A 21643-nucleotide genomic window follows, 5' to 3' on the forward strand; every position below is an offset into this window, starting at 1 on the left:
ATTGATGTTAAGGTTGTAACTAGATATGTCAATCGATCAGACTTGAACCGAATCTAACTCCAACCATATAATAAACCAGATTTTAGATTTAGCTCCTACTTCAAAAATCCGAATTCTATCCAACTTAGAATCATAACATTCAACTCCGACCGCTTTTAATTAGCCCTATCTTTTTTAATAGATAAATCTTATATGATACAAATAATCTAATCATTACTATTTAATAATTATACGACAATAATATAAGTTTAACTAAGCATTACTTTTATAATACGTCGTCAGTGTCAATTTGGATGAATCATATTTTATGGGATTCAATCCCCGACCCTCTTCCGACTAAAAAATCTGACACTTTAAACGGAGTCCAACACAAATTTTTTCTTCCAAAGTTAGCTCAGAGTTTTTCCTTCGAACCAAGGTCGAATCCAAACTAGATTGTCATCTTTAATTGGTACCTTTACTTGGATAAATGCGGGATAATTATTGAATAGGAGACAATTTAAGTGAAAAATACTTGTTAAGCTTAAAATAAACAAATAACAGCATGCAACTTAAGTCCACAAAAATCTTGACAATATTAATGCATCTAATCTATGCAAATGGACAGCCTCCTTGATCAAATTATATCATACATATTTCAACAATAAATAGTGAACTACACTTTGTTTAGATAAGAGCAAATGAGAGAAAGAGGCACAAGGAAAAGGGACAAGCAGACAAATTTACTTGTTTGGATAACCGGTTGGGAAAAGGAAGGGAAGAGATCCATTTTTCCCTTCGTCTTCAATAAAAACTATCCCTCCAAAGTTGGAGACACTCCGAGGAAAAATAGAGCTCCACATTTGCCTTTCTTTCCCTTGTTCCCTTCCATTACCTTTCTATCTTGTTATTCAGACAAAGTGTTACACCTTGTTTCCCAACTCGCATATACAAGTATTGATTAAATCAGATATAAAACGTAAAGGAACATTCTCATGACCACATGCATGGTCTATTTCCCACCCTTGGTATAGCTGTCTCTTAATGTGACTGTGCGGTTAAAAACCAATTTCTCTTGTGTGGAGTCCTTGTCCACAGCAAAGTAACCTAAAACGAGAAACCAAAATAATCAATTAAAAGAGCAACAAACAGATATGTCATGTGGCTAACTAAAACACAAGAAGAAACAGGTTTGTCGTCAAGAACTAGCAATGCTTTTGCATATTCATTACATGGCTCAGTGAGGGAACAAAGGGTGAGATTAGAGAATGATGGATTATGCGATTACTTTCATGGATTAGTTTAAGAATAGTTAAGAAAATGAAAAGAAAAAAAAAGGCTTGTAGGATTCTTTCCTTGTATAAAAGCAGACAGAATCGTTTGACAAGTAAACCAAATAATACAAGTCACAAACAAAAGAAGGATTGATATAATGGAAAGACAGAAAACATAGTAAGCAAAAGTATTGGAATTGAGATAAGACACTTTAACTTGAGAAGAAAATAGGTAGTTTTTTTTGGACACCTTAGAAAGGAGAGTGGAAAGATAATGGGGAACAAAAGAGTATTGAATATGATTAATACTCAAAACGTTCCTGTCATTTAAGCTATAATTCAGCAATTGAGAAGTCATTGAACTTGAACATACCTAAACGTTCAAACTGAAATCTGTCACTGAGTACAGCACTCTGGAGTGAAGAAACTGCATATGCCTCAGGTATGACAACTTTTGTGTTGGGGTTTAAATCATCAAGCCAATTATCAAGCTCCGCGGAATTCTAAACAATCAGAAAAGAGTTAAGTAATAATTCATGTTGTATTATTGTAGACTAGAAACAAGTTCCAGCTCTACCTACCTCAGAAAGGAAAAGTCTTTCGAAAAGCCTGACTTCCACTTTAAGTGGATTAACACCAGGGGAAGGCTCACCAACCCAGTGGAGGACACCCTGAAAAACAAATTATTAAAAAATCAGCCCATTGATCCTACAAGTTCAACATAATAAAAGAGATAGCCATACATGAAATGAGAGGACAAACCTTTGGTTTCGTTTTCTTCTCTGGGTCATACTCAGCACGAATCTCAATAATCGATTCATTGTCATCACCAACAACTACATCTGTGCACCTAATCGGAAATCCATACCTGCATGTGTGCACAGTACTTGAGATATTTGTCCAGTTGGAAGGGCATAATACTTTAGGTTCTTTCTTACCTCAACAAGACAGACTTCCCAGGAGCAAGTCCATAATAATCTTTCGAGTCTTTTATTCGAAAATCAGATCTTTCTATGTATACAACATTAGAAAATGGTACCTGCGTTGAAGTCACAAACACACCATTATTCAGGCATCTCAAACAATAAGATACAAGTGTGAAAGAATATATAGCAAAAGGTTGACGAGATAGCGGAAACAGGCTGCTCTTTGCTTGAATTTCATCAATAAGACATCCTTCTAAAAACATAATTGAAACAAAAATAACACTGACCTTGTACAATGCTGAGGTATCATCAGTTTGAGCATCTGGCCACTTCTTAGCATCAAGTTCAATAACTTTACCAGCTTCTAGATTGGTGATAACAACCTTAAATGGAAGAAAATATAAGACAAATGATCGATATTGAGCTTTAGGGAATTGATCGAAACAGATATTCAAACCTTTACGGGATGTAGAACCACCATTGCGCGAGCAGCTGATTTGTTTAGCTCTTCTCTAATATGGTATTCAAGGCGATCTAACCGGATTAGACTAGAGTCACTGCAGCCAAGAGAAATGGGAGTCACATAACACAATAACACAATCAATCTCTCCTTTCCATCTAAGTGTCTCTCATCGTACTAATGACCCCAAATGATAGTCTACCATATTCTAGAGTAATATTTGCTAAAAATGATACTTCCTCTAGTCTTCTTCTATTGCAACATATACTTGTTCCAGTAATTTCATATCTATTGCAACATTCCCTCTTTTGGCAACAAAAGCTACCCAATTGAACTACATTACCCTTATGAAGGTCTACTTAATTCCATCATTAATTATCCACCAATCTATTACATAGATCTTTTTGCCAACCTCCAAGGCTCCACTACCTATATAACTTCCTTAAAAATAGTGTGCCCATATTTCCTTTGTGTTTTTGTATTTCTACCATTGACTTTTGACACTATTCCCAAATTTCACTTTGACCATCTATCTTGCGTTATTTATACTTAAGGAAAAACAGTGATGGATCCACAAATATATGGTAGTGGGTTCGAAGGTAAACATAAGCTGATAAGACCAATGAATTTGGTTGCACATATAACAAAATTCAAATATCTTTGTCTAAATTACAAATTGCAAATCATTTTTTCTTTGACATATTACTTTGAGGTGGCGAGAAGTAGGGAATTTAATATCACTTCATTAGATTAGAAGGTCATATCCATGTAGATTAGTTGTCAAGAAAATGCGTTGAACAAAACGAGATCAAGATATTGCAAAGCTTTCAAAGAAGATATTACTGAAGTTGTTTTGCAATGGCTTCTTTAAATATGTTAAAGGTATTAATGGGATAATTAGAGTTTACAATCAAAATTACACTCTCCACTACCTTCTTTTATCATTTTGACTCTTTAAGCTATTGGAGTCCTAATAGGTGTGGTTGCATCCATTTTGAATTTCTTCAAAATATCTGTGGCATATTTTTGTTTTGACATAAATATACCTTCATTAGTTTGTACATCAATGCCTAGAAAATACGACATCAACCCCAAGTATGTCATTTCGAGATGTTCCTTCATAGCTTTCTTGAATTCCTCAAACATAATTTTACTATTTCCAGTGAAGATCAAATCATTAACATATAAACATAAGATTGATATTTCACCATTATCCTTTTTCTTCGCATATAATGTATGCTCATGCGGACATTTTTGAAAACCATATTGAAGCAAATATGAATCAATACGGGAGTACCATGCACGAGGTGCTTGCTTCAAACCATATAAAGCTTTATTGAGTCGATAGACTTTGTTTTCTTTACCTTTCTTTGTAAAGCTCGGGGTTGCTCTACATATACTTCTTCATGAAGTATTCCATTTAGAAAAGCAGTTTTAACGTCCATCTCATAAACTTGTCATTTGTTATGAGCGGCAGGTGACTGAATCATTCAAACAATATCCATTCTAGAAAGCGGTGCAAAAACGTCAAAGTAGTCAATTCCTGGCTACTGCTTATAGCCTTTAACTACCAACCTCGCTTTATAGCGATCGACTTCACTAGTAGGTCTATATTTTGTTTTATTTACCCATTTCACTCCTATGGGCTTTTTCCCAACTGGTAAAGTATGCAACTCCCACGTATTATTCTTTTCAATGGAATGAATTTCCTCTTCCATTTCTTGATTCCATTTGTGACTAGCTACTGCTTCTTCATAAGAGACTGGATCATAATCGACAAATAAACAAAAATTTACCATAGTTTCATTTGTTATCTCTTCATGTGTATCATCATCATCTCTTCTAACTATAAAATCTTTATACCTCGAAGGCATTACACGTTTCCTAGGAGCAAGTTTTGTTGGGGATGAAATATCAGCTTGTGTTGTCTGAATAGGACTACTTTCTACTGCTACTTTCTACTGCTGGATGTAGTTGAAGAATTGATTTTCTCACCCTCCTTATGAAAAGGCGTCTCTTCACTAATGACCTCATTTGATTCACCCCACTTCCATGCATCATTTTCAAAAAAGTGAACATCTCTGCTGATTATTAGTTCTTTTGTGGGATCATATAATTTGTAACCCTTTGTTGAATTACTATAGCCGATAAAAATACAATTCTGCAAATGAGATACATCAGGCTTATTACCACTCCAAGCTTCTTCTGGGGTCATTCCATGAACACTCTTTGTTGGACATATGTTCAACCAATACACTGCACAACAAACTACTTCTGCCATAATGCCTTTGGCAAAGATTTTGCTTTTAGCATACTTCTTGCCATCTCAAATATTGTTTTATTCTTTCTCTGTGCTACACCATTTGCTAAATATAAGGCATTTCTATTATATGAAGAGTAATTTCCACCTCTTACTCGGCCTCGTCCAGGACCAGTCGACCACCATAATAGCCACCACGATTTGATACATTTGCTTTACTTTGTAAAGCATATTCTGCATTGGAACTTTTCCCTCGTTACCTCATTCTTTGCTCATGTGAAGCAACGAGCCCAATAACCTTTCACTAGATGAGGTTGATAAATCATGTGCTTCTTCGATAGCAAAAGCGACATTATCAAAATCACTATTTAGTGAGCGTATTACCTTTTGTACAACTCTTGCATCACTTACACCTCTCCATTGATATTTATTAGATTCATGATCACTTGTACACGATCAAAATAAGTTGAGATAGATTCTGAGTCATCCATGGTTAATGACTCAAATTCGCCATACAGCAAACGTATCCTTAACACGATCATCACCTTTGTAGGATTTCTGCAGAATATCCTACGCTGCATGTGATGTCTCTGCCACTGATATCTTCATAAATACACAGGCTCCTCGAGTGCTTGAAATATATGATACAATACCTTTTGATCTTTTATCCTGGTTTTTAACATTGGAGCCTTGGCATCTTGTGCCACTGCTTTATATCTGTAAATCCTCTCTCCACAACACTCCATAATTCTTGAAAACAAAAAAATACTTTCAATTCAATAGACCAATTATCATAATCTTTTCTATTTAACTTTGGAAGTTGAACATGTGTCATATTATTTGTAGCTGCTGCCATTATTCAAATGATAAACAAGTATGAGCCTCGCTGTCAGATTCCATATGTTGGTGAAGGAATTTGCTAATTTCAAAGTATAAGTAGGAGAAGATAATTGAAAAGTACACAAAATATATTTGTGTTTCTCTCTTAATATCAAACTAATGATTTTACAACATTATTTATAGTTTACAACGATAATGAATACCCTCTCTTTGCTATGCTATTGTTTATGAGGTTCACATTCTTTTAAATGAATACTAGCAACCTAAGTTTAAATATTTGCTAAATATAGTATAGCTAATTCGAGTTTGGATTTCTTCAAATCGATGCACTAGCTAAAAAGTATATAACACTAGATAATCAGATGAAGGAAAAAAAAGCAAACAAAATAAAGGGAAAAAAGAGTAAAAGAAACAAAATAGGACTAAAAGTATAGGAGGGAGCTTCTGTGAAGACCGACTAGCATTACACTTCTCCGTTCTTAGCGGTGCAAAAAGACTTCTAAGCTAACTCTATTTCTCCTTATAGTTTCTTTTGCATGCTATTTATTTCTTAGTTGTGTGACTTTGTTTAGTTTAACCCAGTGAACTCATAGTAGATCCGCCCCATGAGGAAAAACATAATCATGTGGATCTTCTTAGATTTTTGTTGATATATATTTTCAAAAATATCCACTTTTTATAATTTTTACTTATGTGTAATTTAATACTAGCTCCGTAATTTTTTAGTTCCAACATTTGCTTTTGTGGAACTATTCACCAACCAGCTTTGTCAAACTATCTCGCATCAATATATAAGAAAAAACATAGTCAAGTGAGGTCTTGTTAAATTTGTCTTAATGCGAGGATTCCAAAAATCAAATTTTCATAATTTTTACTTACACCCAATAGGAGACATTAACATTCAAAGAAGTGCCACGGCAAACGTGAAAAAGCAAATGATGCAAATTAAAAAAAATATATAGAGGTAGTATATTAATGCTTAAAGTTTTTCTTTGTTCAACGTGCAAAATAGAAATGGTAGAACTAAAAAAAAAAAAAAAGTATGTTGCAATTAAAAAAAAGGGAGGAAGTATGAATTATAACAAATATGTGCAAAATAATACGTTATGAGCTATTTGCTCTTTAACAATACAACTTTTACACTATATGTGCAACATTACACAAGGATCAACACTAGGAGAATACTTTGGGAATATCAAAGCTTTTAGAAGGTATGTTAGAGGTTTATGTTCTCCTAGTACAACATAAAGAAAGAATTATTCTAAAATTAAGAAATAAATACAACTTCTTTAAATAATAGAATTTCTCTTTTAAAAAAAATATAAGCTCGCTATTTTAATTATAAAACATTCTACACAAAATGTATGTTTTAAGATATGAAAATTAAATAAGAATGCTTTTGAAAATAAAAAATATTTCTTTAATAAAGAAATCCAAAATTGAAATAGTTATACAACCTCCACTCCTTATTGATGTTCGTAGTTTAACTTGCATATCTTTGACTATTAATATACGTTATTACGTATTACTTATGAATCAAATAAGACCCTACATACTATGTTTTCTCTTATATAATGGGAAAAGTTTAGAAGATTCTATTGAATTATAAACAGTGCCAAGATTCCAACTAGGAACATCAATAAGGAACGAAGTGAGTAAGTAGATTTCTACATTTACTTTATTCAAGAAGTTCTATTTTTTTAACTATATTTTGAAAAGAAAAATCCGAAACCTTTTCTGCTTATCTCTTGATTTAAAATAGTCTTTAAATGTTTAAATGTTTTCCCACCAGAATATTGTCGTGGTGATCCCTGTACTATATTGCAGAACCATGGGCAAAGTTCATGTTCTTTAGAGCAAATAGTTCAAGTTGTATTATTTTCCACATCGGATATAGTTCGTAAAATTTTGAACCAATTGCCTGTTTTAACACTAAACTTACTTTAAAGTATTTAAGTAAAGTACAAGTAGATAATGTGATATTTATTTTGCCAAAATAGTAGTACGCATAGCTATATCCTCAATCACCAAAATTTAGCTTACAAAATTTATCAAGGGTAAGACAAGTAACCATGAAGAAACATCAAAAGTCTCACCTTCTAGTGATTCCAATACCCCTAACAAAGGTATTAATTGCTGTTGCTGACACCCCTCTACGGCGCAAACCAGCAAGTGTCATCAATCGAGGATCATCCCACCCATCAACATACTTCTCAGTAACAAGACAATTAAGCTGTAAAAGACACACCGATCAGAGTAAGTCATATTGTCATAAGGCTGAAAGATTGGACACAATTTTGATGGATCGAACTCATCAGCAATCATTATATATTTTGTAACAATTAACAGGAATCAGTATATTGAAAAGCTTACTTTTCTCTTTGACATCACTGTGTTTGTCATATTCAACCGTGAGTACTCCCATACATAAGGCATATATAGGCCAAGTACATGCAATAACCAGTAATATGACGCCCGCCGTGTCTCAAATTCCAATGTACAGAGCTGCATCAAAAATGAAAGCTCTATGATGAACTAAAGGATACCACATACTAAAGAGAGAGAGAGAGAGAGAGAGAGAGAGAGACAAGGTCATTAAGTACTGAAATGAACCTAACTGACATTAGAGGTTGAATGACATGCTATATATATTGAAGAGTGAAGACAGCATGATATAACTACAAAATTATCCTGGCAAAATTATCAAAAGAAAAAAAATCATGTCCTTCTACCCAGAAACACTAAACAGAGATCACAGTTTTTAGAGGACTTGAAATATACGCCCTCATTTAATTTCCTTGCGGAAATTGAACGGGCGAAATATCTTCCTGCAGGCTAATCTGCTCTTCATGAGAGAATGATGTGCATAAACCTGGAATGTAAATATGATGACGTATGAAACCAAAGAACAAAAGTTCAAGCATGGGAATCAAAGAAATCTGCTGACTGACTTGATTGGCTACATATATGACTGTTATGCGGTTCATTGGTGGAGCCATCAATGATAAGAAGCAACATCCAAATAAAAAGAGAGATCTCATGTGCGCAATTGTCAACAAATCAATCTTGCATTTGCTCTCTGCCTCTTGCTCGGAGATAGCCTACTGACAGGGTCTCAGACTCACCAAGTTGATTTCACTACATTTAGCTCTTACATGCAGCCAGGCTCTACAAAATCTAGCATATCTTCTTCAATTCAGTAATTACCAGAAGATCATCAGCAATACTCTAGCAATGCATGACAAGAATTTCCATACTATAAACTTATTATTAGACACTGCAGAAATCTCATGGTAGATACATATTCTTAGGTGCTCCCAAAGCACATTTTTTTGCTCATTCAAATCTCTTTTTGTTCATTTGATAAAACTTGAATGAGCAAAAGAAGTGCTTGAAAGCAGCTCGCTGTACGTCTCCTGGGAGCAAGATGGAGCGTTTACTATGATATGTGACCAAAGAATCATAGTGGACTTCAACAAAGTACATAGATTGAACTTTAAATTTTATGCGATAGACACTATAAATTTTATGTGATAAACACTATAAATTTTGGGCTCCTACGCTACTCAATGGAAATCTTCGGAAAACTCGCTTGTTTGGGAGAAAAGCTACTTATGCAACCTTTGCTACATAATGGAACTAGAGAATGTCATTTTTATAAAAGCTAAATTAAAATCGTGTTCTATAAACAGTTAGCACCAGATCTAGAAAATGTCATTCTTATAATAGCTAAATCAACCTCGAGTTCTAGAAACAGTTGGGCCAGCTACAGTTGCTTTAATGCACGAGTATGTATGAAATCACAATGAAGTAGAAAGTGTGACATTGTGACAGCACTGGCTCATATTTCGAGGGTGAAATAAAGCATGCAGATTGCAAATCATCACGAAGGATATATAATCCTTGTTTGGGGCAATCCTATAGCCTTGGTCAGCCAACTTACAAATGATGAGATGATCCTTAATTAAATTGATCGATCAGGATAAGTACTTTTCACAATTCAAAGCAGTGGCACTTTTAGTCAATAGGTATTTGCTTACCTCATTGAGCTCTCCCTCAAACAATAACATTTATGCCTTGGTAGACGTATGTCCAGATGTGCCCTTAGCAAGGCTTTGCACTTCCACGCAGATGAGCTCCTGTTCAGTCCAGAAGCTACGATAGTCCAGAAGCTACAGTATCTCACAAAATGTGTCGATGCGCATACCAGTTGGCCTGCCCACCTGCCTATGCATGACAGAGCCTTGATAACTTAGTTCTTAAAGGCACAAAGTGCACTAAGGATACCTAGAGCCTAGATGTAAGGTGAAGGCTCACACATCCCATAGTTGAAGCACACATTTCTGTTCTATCTATATGGAAATTCAACTAAAAGAGTGCAGAGAATCAAACTAACACAAGGGAGGAATAATAAAGACCAATAGAAAATGAATTAAAGCGGTAAGTTGTATTGCTCAAAAATAAGGTCTCTCCCAAGATGAGAGTACAATCAAGGCTAAAAGTCTGGACACCCCTCAGTTCTTTTGGTTTATTTATACTATTGTGGTTGTCCTTTCTCTCTCTATGATGTGTATATGTGCATATTCTCTCAATAGAATTTAATATATTCTATTTGTCTCCTCTGTATATCTCTTTGTATAATTCTTTCCTCTAACAGCATCCAAATGATTTCATAATGGAGGTGTGTGAGTCATCAACTACCCCATTCTTCTTCTTCCTTGAAGAGTCCCAATGTTAAGTGTCACATAATTGCCATATCACTCTTGAACGTGGAACAAATTTGGGAACGGGATTCGCTGCATAGTGGTTTGATTTTAGGGAGGATCCCCTTTATCCACGAATTACGAATTGGCGAATTCCAAATTGGAACATTCAAACCAATTTGCATACACCTCCAGTGAATTATGTGACTCTGGTCAAGATAAAGTTCTGGCACTGAGGAAGAGGTAAGAAAATTTACAAGGATAAAAGAATCTATGCTAAATCTATGTCACGTATAAAGTCAAAAGACCTTTTAGTCACAATAGATTTCACTTTCCGAGAATTCCCTTTACCTATATTAACTTTTATTCTTTTGAAAAAACAATTTTTTTTTATTAATAGGAAAAACAGTTTTTCCTTTGTCAAGAGGTGGTTTACAAAACAAAAAATAACCTTCCCTGTTTATATTTTCAATTTTTTTTCTACATTGCACAAGCACTGATGTGTTCGCAAGCTTGTTAAAATAAAGCGGGGAAAGCAAAAGCAAGTGACAGAAAAAATGTTTGGAAGGCTAGAAGCAAAGGTCAGACTATAAAAGGGAAAAGAAAAGAGATAACCATAAGTAAAGTGAGCGAGAGCCAAGAAAACGAAATCGACAAACTACAAAACTAATGACCTAAACGGCCACTAGTGGTAGGATGACTGGCGACAGCCACTGGTAAAAGCAATCAGGTGATCTCTATCGAAGTTCATGCGGCTGCGAAGTCCATTCATTACTAAATCGCAAATTAGGGTTTTAATCAACACATTATTTCAGATTTAAGGCACAAAATAAAGCAAAACCTTGCAATTTCTTACAGGCTTTGGGTCGAATTAGAGTTCCAATTTCCAAAATTTGGCACGACTTTATTCACAATTTTTTTTTGTCAAATCTATCCTATCTCTCACTTTTTTCCCCTTTACCAGAAAAAATTACTCAGCTACCGTCCCACCAACCAGTCTCTATTTCCTTCTCTAAAATTATATAAAGTAATATTTTCATTTGTGGTTTGCCAAGTGCCATGTCCTCGAATGACGAATCCGTATCTGGAATTTGGACACTATTTAGATATCTCCGCATGTCTTTAATTTTGAATTTCCCCTGTCCAATTCTCGCCTTCTCATAAACATACCCGAGTCGGGCACTCATATCTGAGTCCTAGCATAATAGCCTATTACCATGGTAATGGATGGTAATGCAAACTCATGGAAAGACACATGTTAGGGGATGCATTCTCGTTACTATGGACATTGACATCAGGTTTTTCCTTACAAAACTACACTAAGATTCATTACCAAGAGTGCCATTTATAACCACCTACCTAACGTGAGTTTATTGAAATATTATGACACTTAAAAGTAACAGTCTTAAAAAGGAATAATCACATATGTTCAGTATACCAGCTAACCTTAAAAAGCAAGCATGAGAGAGAGAGAGAGAGAGAGATCATATTGTATTGAGCACATACCGAATGCGTTACATTTTCAAGAGAGTCTACGATGCAGTGCGCATAATCATAGCTAGGGTAAATACACCACTTATCTCCTGCTTTAGGATGAGGAGTGAACTGCACAAAGCCCAAATGGAAAAATAAAGATAAGAAGGGTGAGGAGGGGTCAGATAGACAGCATGAAGTATCACGATACAGTTCAAGTAATTAAAAGCCAGGTATGCATACAAAATTAACACAACACTTGCCTTGATACGGTATGCAATGAGGTCGTACATATTACAGTTGTCACTTTGCATATCTTGCTTCATCCTTAGTGTTGCTTTTCCTTCCTCAATCATTCCCCTTCTCATTTCCTCAAAAAGTTTTAAGGATTCTTCTACTGGTCTGTCTCTCCAAGGACTATTTATCTTCTTTTCTCTGTACTCCTTTACTTCATCAGAAGTCTGCAATCCAGCACTGATATTAGAAAATATTCTTTACAAATAACTACCAACAAAAGTTTTTCAAGCACATTAGCCATTTCAATGTCAACAAAGTTAAGAGAGTAAAAGTGAAGATTGATCACTAAAAAGAAAATAAAACAAAGTATAGACGAGAAAATGGAAGCAAAGCCAGGGGGATAGAAGTGCACACCTGATGGTCAACATAAGCATGACCCCTCCTTATGAGCTCAACAGCTAGTTCATAGAGCTCTTGAAAATAGTCACTGGTGTAAGTTATCTGCGAATATGTAGCAGGTAGCAAGACTTAATCCTGCAGGTTCGCACTGTAATGGAACTTGAATGTACGGTGCAAATACTATACCTTGAATGGCTCCCATCCCATCCACCTGACTATCTCTTCAATATGGTCAATATACTCTTTCTTTTCAGCCTCAGGATTTGTATCATCATACCTAAATAACACCACCTTCATTATTTCAGAGCTCACAAATCAATACCCAATAATCCCAAATTTCAAACTTCCCACCTGGACCCATAAGCAGTTATACAAAATGTTTACAACCAAAAATGCGAAATAATAATGAAAAAACGCTATAAAAAGAGTGCAATCACCATATACTAAGATTACCTTAGTTAGTAAGCTCACTTCACAAATAAAAACACTCTCTCCCCCACCACTTCACCCACCTTGGTGATTTTTCACCGCGCGGTGAGCTACGTTTGTTTCCTTTCTTTAGTTAGTGTTTTTAGTTGGTCTTTGTGGTTATTTGAGGTGGTTTCGCTCTGCACTCTTCTGTTGTGGTTCCAAGTGGGTTCCTCTGTTGGGGTTTAGGTTTGTAGCGTTGTCCTCAACGCCGGGGTCTAGAGTTTGGCTGTTTGGGCTGGTCGCCGCTCTCGGTGATGGTTGTGCTGCCTATGGCCTGGTCGGATATGGTAGTTCCTTGTTTCCTCTTCCATCGTGGCTTCCTTATGGGTTTTGGTGGGTCTGAAGAGATTGGGTTTGGTTTGGGCAGCACGATGGCCTTTTCAATCAACCTTTTATGGTTGTGTCTAGCTCTTATCAGGTTGTTTTCGTCTTATATGTTTCAGTTGTTTTCATTGTTTAGGTGTTTAGTGCTTTGGCCTTTGGTTTATTTTCCAGTGTGATTTTGAATGCCTGCCGTTGTGCCGTTTCTTAGGGAATAGAGGCTCAAAGGTGTTCATGTTGGTTGTAGGTATCTTTGGCTGGATTTGAAGTTTAGGGGAAGGGTTCCAACGTTTGGCTTTGTCCTCTTGGTAGGATTCGGTTTAGAGCTTTGGAACTATTGTGGGGGTATTCCACACGTTTGGGGTGGATGGATTCTAAGCATTGGGATGGAAGGATTAGAAGGAGATCCAAATCAGGATTCTCAAGGCAGTTACCTAGAGAGGTTGTCTACAATAGTTGTGAGTTTGGCGTCGACTGCTTCATCGATGTTGGCTAAGTTGGGGGACAAAGGAACTCACTCAACCTCAAATTTGTGTTGAATGATGGCTTGTCCGGTCATCATTGTAAATAATAAGTGTAATTAAAGCTACTCCCTCCGTCCCAAAAAAGATCTGAACACTTGTTGGAACACATATTTTAAGGTGATTGAAGTGTGGTTATCAAATGTTAATTTATTTTAAAAGTAGATGTGATAGAAGTTGGTAGAGTATTTTTTATTAGAGGATAGAGAAAGTTGGGTAACTTTTTATTGTAAAAGGTAGAGTGTGGGCTAAAGAAGTGTAAAAGAAATAATATATAATAGCACCGACCATATCAAAAATGGAAATATTCAAACTAATTTAGGACAAATATAAAAGGAAAGTTGACTAATTTTATTTAAAAAGTAGATGTGATAGGAGTTGGGGGAGTATTTTTTATTAGAGGATAGAGAAAGCTGGGTAACTTTTTATTGATAAAAGGTAGAGTGTGGGCCAAAGGAGTGTAAAAGAAATGATATATAATAGCAGGACCAAGTCAAAAATGAAATTGTTCAAACTAATTTGGGACATAGATTGGCTACTTGACTAACTGATAAGTCATATTAAAAGAAACGGGATGTAAATAAAGCAAAAAGAAAAGCAAAAGAAGGTGGCTAGAGAACAAAGATTTTATTTTTATCTCTACTCTCCCTTTCTCTCTCTCCTCTAGAGTTTCTTTTCTCTCTCTCATTCATTAATTACTTTTTCTCTCTCATCTTTCGTTTCTTTTTTTCACTCTCATACTTTAACTATTTTGTCTCTTTCCCATGGTTCGAAAATATGATTTCACTCGCGGTAAAGGTAACGGGAACAGTCACGGTTTCGCTGGAACGGAACGGATACGTCTGTCGCGAATTGCGTCGCGGTTGTCACGGACAAATTTTTATTTTTTTCTATATTATGTATTTTCAAAAAATTTTACACATGCATTTTAATTATTAAATAATCATCTATACAAATATATTAAAAGGCGTGCGAAAACAAGAAATTGTGCCACGTGGCGCTCTCCCTAGGGAGTTTTAGTTCATGTAATCTATGTACAATAAAAAATTAAGAAATTGCATAGTATAGGGTTTGATCCCGAGACCTCAAGTACATATACTAAAGTGTTAACCGCTAGGCTAAGTTATATTTCGTGTTATTATCATAAAGTATTATATTAATAAATGAAATTTTCTTACCCGGGGCATAGCCCAGGCCTAATAGCTAGTTATTTTTATTATAAGTAGTACTCTCTCTATATTTTTTTTATCTTTCTCACTTAGAATCTTGACAGTATTCACAATTAGAGAGAGATCTTTTAGATTTTTCTCAATATATAAGAAAAAATACAGTAATGTGGAGTCTTGTTTTGATTCATCTCAATGAGTACTTTATTAATATTCAATTATTATAATTTTTACTAATATGTAATGAAAGATATTTAATATAGAATAAGTGTATTGGCAAACGTGCAAAGTCAAAGTAGGAAAGATGAAAAAATACAGAGGGAGTAGTAAGCTAGCAACATTACTACAATAGTCTATGTTACTCAGAAACGGATTGAGTGTCTACTCGGATACGGGTGTCCAAGTGTCCGACTCGGCTATTTTGTACAAAAAAAAGTCAAGTTTTTAGTTTAAAATGAAGTATCCAAGTAAAGTGTCGTGTCGGACATGACACGACACGACACGACACCCTGTTTTTGAGGTAAATGAAGGTGTCGGAGTAACACTAACAGTAGTAAAACATGATACTGATGAGAGTACGTACCATGTATTGGTACAGCGTACAGAGGGGTTTCTTTAAAAAAAGAAAAAGGGTAAAGAAGAATATGAGACTGTCACGTGGGGTACTTTAGTGAAATATAAGAAGAGACAAAAGAGAGAAGGAGAAAAGGGACAACTGGCCTACTTAGACCTTAGAAATGCAAAGTAAAAAAGTTAAGTTAGAAAAAGAAATTGAGAAAGAAGAGAATGAAGAGTGAGAAAGAGGACACTGAAGAAAGAGAAAGCGGAGATCGAAGAAGAAAAAGATGAACTCTCTCTTCTTCTTTCAAGTTTGTTTCTTTTTTCTATGCTTTTACCAGAAAAATCGACCGAAACCGGTACGGTTCCGTTGTACCGGGCATAAACTCGGCGTATTAAGAACAAGCGTGAAGAACCAGTGTATCGGTTCGCCAGCTCTGAAATCCATTATGATTCGGCCACACCGAACCGTAAGGGCTGCATTTTTATATTATGCTCTCTCCTCTCTCTCTCTCAACACTATAAGTGGAATGATAATAGGCTTCTCTGATCTCTCACGAAAAAACTTTTAAAGTAGGAGAATCCCACAACGAGATGGTTGTAGTAATAATAAGGACAATTAGATAACACTCTACTAGATAACATACTACAAAGCCTTAGTCTCAAACTAATTTGAGGATAACATAGACTCTTTTTGTTTCTTTTTGTCTACACTTTTTTTCCTTTTGGACCATTTCTTTTTATCATTTACGCAATGTTTTTATACCATATTAGGATGTTGGTCAACACCTTTATCTAATCAAACCCCTCATGTGATCTATGTTCTGGTTACTATTTCTCTCCACCTCTACCTTTCTTCTTCCTCCCTCATACTTTTCACTTTTTCTTGGTTATAGTAATGGCAAGGTGTGTACAGTAATTAGAAACAGAGGGAGTACATACATGAACAAAAATTTCTGATATATCATCCATCCTCAAACAAACAAAAGACAGCAATGCAATTCTACCAAGTCAAAAGCATTTATTTCATCTCATAAAAGGGACCACATTTACTTTTTGAATTTTTAGAGTGACAGCGACATGATCAGCCAAGAAACAAAAACACCTTATGGCACAACTGCAAGTATCAATAAACATGAACCTATGGGGTACAGACAGTTAACATAGCAGAAAGACGTGGAAGCCATCAAAAGTTTGAAAAATTAACATCATAAAGACTGTTAAATGTCGCACATGGTAAATCAAACAAATAAATTCACAAAATTACTAAGCCACGAAGGTTCCCACCTTAGATAGCAATGTCCACCTCTGTCCTTAGCCAATCCAAAATCGACAAACATTGCCTATAATATAGAATAAAAACCAGATTATACTTCATTAACAAATGACTTTAAGGTTCAACAAGATTGGCAGCATCAAGTTGCAAGCTACCTTGGCATGACCAATGTGAAGGTACCCATTGGGCTCAGGTGGGAAGCGGGTACGAACTTTTCCCGCAGTTTCTTTTAAGTGCTTGTTAAGAATTTCCCTTGTATTGCAAGCTCTTAAAATAGAACCATCACTAAAGAAAACTTCTGTGAGGACCTAAAGTGAACAGATTACTCAATCAAAACCTTGCAGAAACCAGCAAGCACGTCAAGACAAAATGTCAAAATCTGGAAAACTAGGCAGATCGATGTAAAGATTGTCATGTACTCACAAGACAATATAACAACTTAAAGAGGCAAAATTGCACAAAAAGATAGAAAAAAAAACCCCTTGGTATTTTCGAAAAGAAGTTATGTTTTCATAGCTCTTTCTACTGCACTTTAGCACAGTCACCCACAGCGGAAATGCCCAGGCATGTGACGTAACTCATCCAATAGATAAGAGGCATGTAAAGTACAAAATTTTCTGTTAATACCATCACCAAATGAATACACTAACGAAAAAGATTATAATCGAAACTACAAAAATACATCTTGAGCTAAAATGTTATCCAACTTATGCATGAGCAACTTTACCGAATAGGGGGAATACTTAAAATACGCACAGGAGCCTCTTCAGATATCTATATATATTATTAAAACAAGTGGCCAAGCATTGCAAACCGCCACGTGTGACCCCACCTCATATGCTGATGTGACACCGCTTCGCCCCAACATGGCATTCCTTAGAAGTGATCAATATTGTTATAGGTCTCGAACCCGTGATATCTTACTTTGTAATTATATAATCTTACAATTAAACTATGACATGTGCCTGGGACAAAATGTCAATCCTTAACTATACACCCTCCATCCCCCAAAGGATTTCCCATTTCTCCTTTTCACATTTGCCAATGCATATTTTGTATCATTAATATCTTTAGTTACATATTAGTAAAACTTCTAAAAGTTTGATTATCGCAATTTACTCATTAAGATGAATCAAACAAGGCCCCACGTGACTATATTTTTTCTTATATATTGGAAAGAATTTAGAAGATTCTCTTTAAATATGAATAGTATCAAGATTAAAAATGGAACATCCTTTGCGGAATGGAGGGAGTACTGTACATCTTTTTTATCTTATTTAATTACTCGGGCCACCACCCAGGCCCAACAACTAGTTATACACAATAACAAATAGCAAACTTATTCAATCATCAATTATATGATATCATAGTGATAGAACAGCACATGATACCTTAAGATTTTCTTCTGGAGGTGGGAAGATAGAAAATGGATTAAGTTCTTCTTCAGATGGCTGAGCTGGAGCAGCAGCAAGAACTTTTTCCTATGCAAGACAGAAGAGAAGGGTAAACTAGCACATACAGAAACCCAATGTTATCAACAAAACTCAGACAATAAGCAGACCTCAACTTTAGCAGGCTTTTCCTTCTTCTTTTTAACTGGCTTTTCATCATCTGCTGCAGTCCTTTCACCCAGTAGCTCACGAAGTTTTGTATCTACCACTTGCTGCAACATAAGAAACCGAGATTGACGATGAAGATTTGAATATAATTCACTCGGTTATGCCAATTTAAATTTATATAGCTGATTTGTTGTTCAACTAAGTAAGAAAAAGGTACCTTAACAATCTTTGGATCAGCCCATGGCTGTCTCTCACGAACACGTCGAAACAAGTCACCCACTGGTAAAGCAAAGCAATATAGTATCAGTAGCTAGCCGAAGAGGTGACAAGAAAAATAGGACTGATGGAGGAAAAAAAACTCCTTTGCGACACTTTTGCGCAAAACTAAACACGGCTACATATGCCAGTAACAAAAGAAAGAAAAAAGCAAGCAACAATGGCTTAATATCCCATTTTTGTACCAAATTTTAACATAGAACTACTCTTTAAACTTGCATACTATGTATTGAACAGATTATCTTCTCGAACAATCACATCATTCTATAGGGCGTATAGTTACCAACCATTTGTTTTATATCGCTGCTCCAAAATAGTTGCTCTAAGCTCTTCAAAGACTTCACCAACTGAACGCTCTATCTCTTCATTAGAAACTTCAATACCTAATCAACATGCGCAGACACTATAAAACATGTATGCATATAGTGCAAAAAAGACACGTATCACAATCTAAGAAATTCAAGTGAAACAAACAACAATCAAAAAACTAATTACCGACTCCACAAGCTAATTCAAAGTCACTTAAGTTGAGATCTTCAGGACCGACACTTGCAAAAAATGTGAAAGCAGCTTCCAATTGAGCTGGTGTCTTAATCTGAAAAAGATTTGAATTTCATAGATAGATCATTGTGAATATATAAGTATTTACATTATAATGGAGCGCCAAAATTTACTTTCTTCATTGCAAATTACATTGCTACAAAAAAACAAAAGGCTCTCGAAACATTTTATGATTTGACATACTCATATAGCCACAACTAAAAGCTACAATCTACCTTTGAAGAAACAACATATCCGACCAGTGTTAGCCGATGCACAAGAGCATTGGCAGGGAATTTTGTAGCAACCTGTCATTCAAATGCAAAAAGAAAGACAGAAAATTTCTATCACAATTTCTCATAAGAAGACTATAATTCCTATCATTACTCCCTTCATACGTCCCTATAAGTATGCTCCATTTACTTTTTCTAGGTCTTCAATATATATGTTTGACCATTAATCTCTAGGCAAGATACTCCCTCCGTTTCAAAATATAAGGAACATGCACTTTACGAAAATTTGCTTTAACTACAAAAATCTTTTACAATATGAGAAATAAAACTTACAAAAATTATATTATTGTCTTGAAAAATACTACAATAATATTATTTTTTTATAATCTTTATCAACATAAATTGAGAGTCAATAACGGTTGGAGTTCAACATCGGACGTCGTGCATGCCTTATACTTTGAAAAAGAGGGAGTATATCGCAATTGCCATAATCTTCGCTATCCAATCCATATTCCCTTCCTCTTTAAGATAAGTAAACTTACAGTGTATAGAAGATTTCCAGTAGTCCGATCGCAACCATTGGTAACACCCGCCTATATTCCAAAAAGAGATGCGGTTGATAAAACACAAAGAATTGCAGAAGAGACAAATGTACTAGAGATAGTTTGTACCTCATGAATCACTGCCAACAGATTATTGGTAACCTTGTTATTTGCAATTGTATTATGAGCTACTTTCTCATCTAACCCTATTTTAAGGAATAGCTCCACTGCGTTATTGGAGTTTCCCGCCGGATTTGTAGGCATTGTTGAAGAAGATAGGATTTAGGACGCACCGGCAGGGGCAGATCTAGGAATTATGGAATTGGGGTACGGATAAGATAAGATCCAGTAAAATGAAGGACGATACTACATTCAAATTACAACTCAAAATACAATGTCCATATTCAATCAACGACTTAAGTTACAAGTTACAACTAATTCAAAGCAACGGAAATACATAAGTTTCAAATACATAAAACATTCTAAATTTGTTTTTTATCTTCCACTTCTAGCATTTATAAATTAAACACATAATTAGAAATTAATTTCTAATAAGGCGATAACAACCCAACATTCAAATAATGTGCTTATTTTTCATTACAGTGACAAAGAAGCCAATTGGCCAATAATTATCCAAATTCATACAACTACTCACCAAACCCATCAAATGTAGTATGAATAAACCCATTTCAATTCGCAATCCTAGCTAAAAAAAACCCATTTCAAAGAGAAATTCAATAACATATAAAAGAAATAATTCCAATTTTCTAAGAAAAAAGAAGAATAGAATATTGTAAAGTTGAAGATGTTTATGGGAGGTGGAAACAATATCCTCAACACCACAGTCTATAAAAATTAACCAACAACTAATTTACTTCACATATTACCATCATATAATTAATTTGATAAATTAACCAACAACTAATGTCTAATTTCATACTCTTATTTCAATTTTAAAAATTAACAACAAAGTACATCAATCACAAATTTGGAAATTCACACATTTACGCAAATGTTACAATTAATATCAACCAATTAATATTTTAAATACACAATATAGGAAAATAGTAATGTAAAAAAAAAAATTAACACCTGATTAGCGGGTGGTCGGCTGGTGTCTGGTGGCCGTCGGATGCGCCGGCTTGGCCGTGGGTCGGTGACTCGGTGGCTGCGTGAGCAGTGACGACTTGGCGTTAGGTGAGTCTTCGTTAGATACTTGGACGTCACTCGTCAGTCCTTCCTTGTTCTTTCTGCCTTCTGCCTTCTGCCTTCTGCCTTCAAAGTTGCAGTGAAGGCTGCGAGGGATTTTTTTTTTTTTTTGGAAAGTCAGAGCACCTCAAGTTGGGCTAGATGGAAATTTGTTTAGGTTGTCCCCCTGCGTTCCATGATATAGTGAGTGATATAATTAGGGGCTGGATTTTAGTAAGGGAGTTTTGGAAAGGGAATATAAAATGGTTGGAGCTCCCACCTCCCAACCTCATGATTGGAAGTTCGATTTTCATCAACTTCATATTTGGGGAGTTTGTGTGGATTTATGCTTGTAGGTATAAATCCCCACTTTCCAGTCTCATCAGTCATTGATTTTTATTCAATGGTTAATATTGCTCAAATAAAGATTACAAAAATTAT

At 35.3% G+C, this 21643-nt stretch overlaps 1 protein-coding gene across 1 annotated transcript; it reads right to left on the minus strand.

The window, feature by feature from the left end:
* Positions 1 to 612: 612 nt before the first annotated feature.
* Positions 613 to 21374, minus strand: LOC104908385 (glutamine--tRNA ligase, cytoplasmic). The gene is made up of 24 exons (XM_010697504.3): positions 21107 to 21374; positions 20144 to 20321; positions 20015 to 20065; positions 19476 to 19547; positions 19195 to 19294; positions 18987 to 19082; positions 18641 to 18702; positions 18426 to 18527; positions 18256 to 18345; positions 17020 to 17172; positions 16876 to 16931; positions 12738 to 12828; positions 12567 to 12653; positions 12179 to 12376; positions 11949 to 12047; positions 8113 to 8244; positions 7836 to 7972; positions 2637 to 2736; positions 2467 to 2562; positions 2192 to 2292; positions 2016 to 2121; positions 1835 to 1924; positions 1627 to 1756; positions 613 to 1086 (listed from the first exon to the last, which is right to left on the minus strand). Exons 2-24 carry the CDS (start codon positions 20276 to 20278, stop codon positions 992 to 994), a joined length of 2379 nt encoding a protein of 792 aa, XP_010695806.2. The 5' UTR covers positions 20279 to 20321; positions 21107 to 21374; the 3' UTR covers positions 613 to 991.
* Positions 21375 to 21643: the final 269 nt, after the last annotated feature.

The sequence above is a fragment of the Beta vulgaris genome, chromosome 6, assembly GCF_026745355.1.
Source record: "Beta vulgaris subsp. vulgaris cultivar EL10 chromosome 6, EL10.2, whole genome shotgun sequence".
In the NCBI taxonomy this organism is placed as follows: Eukaryota; Viridiplantae; Streptophyta; class Magnoliopsida; order Caryophyllales; family Amaranthaceae; genus Beta; species Beta vulgaris.

What these genes read in the sequence shown, in the direction of transcription:
- LOC104908385 (XM_010697504.3), bottom strand. Translation starts at nt 20,278, where the DNA reads ATGCCTACAAATCCGGCGGGAAACTCCAATAACGCAGTGGAGCTATTC. An exon ending in CTGGAAATCTTCTATACACT is followed by an intron (nt 19,548 to 20,014) that starts GTAAGTTTACTT and finishes TTTGAATGACAG; the next exon opens with GTTGCTACAAAATTCCCTGC. An exon ending in AAAAGCCTGCTAAAGTTGAG is followed by an intron (nt 18,346 to 18,425) that starts GTCTGCTTATTG and finishes TGTCTTGCATAG; the next exon opens with GAAAAAGTTCTTGCTGCTGC.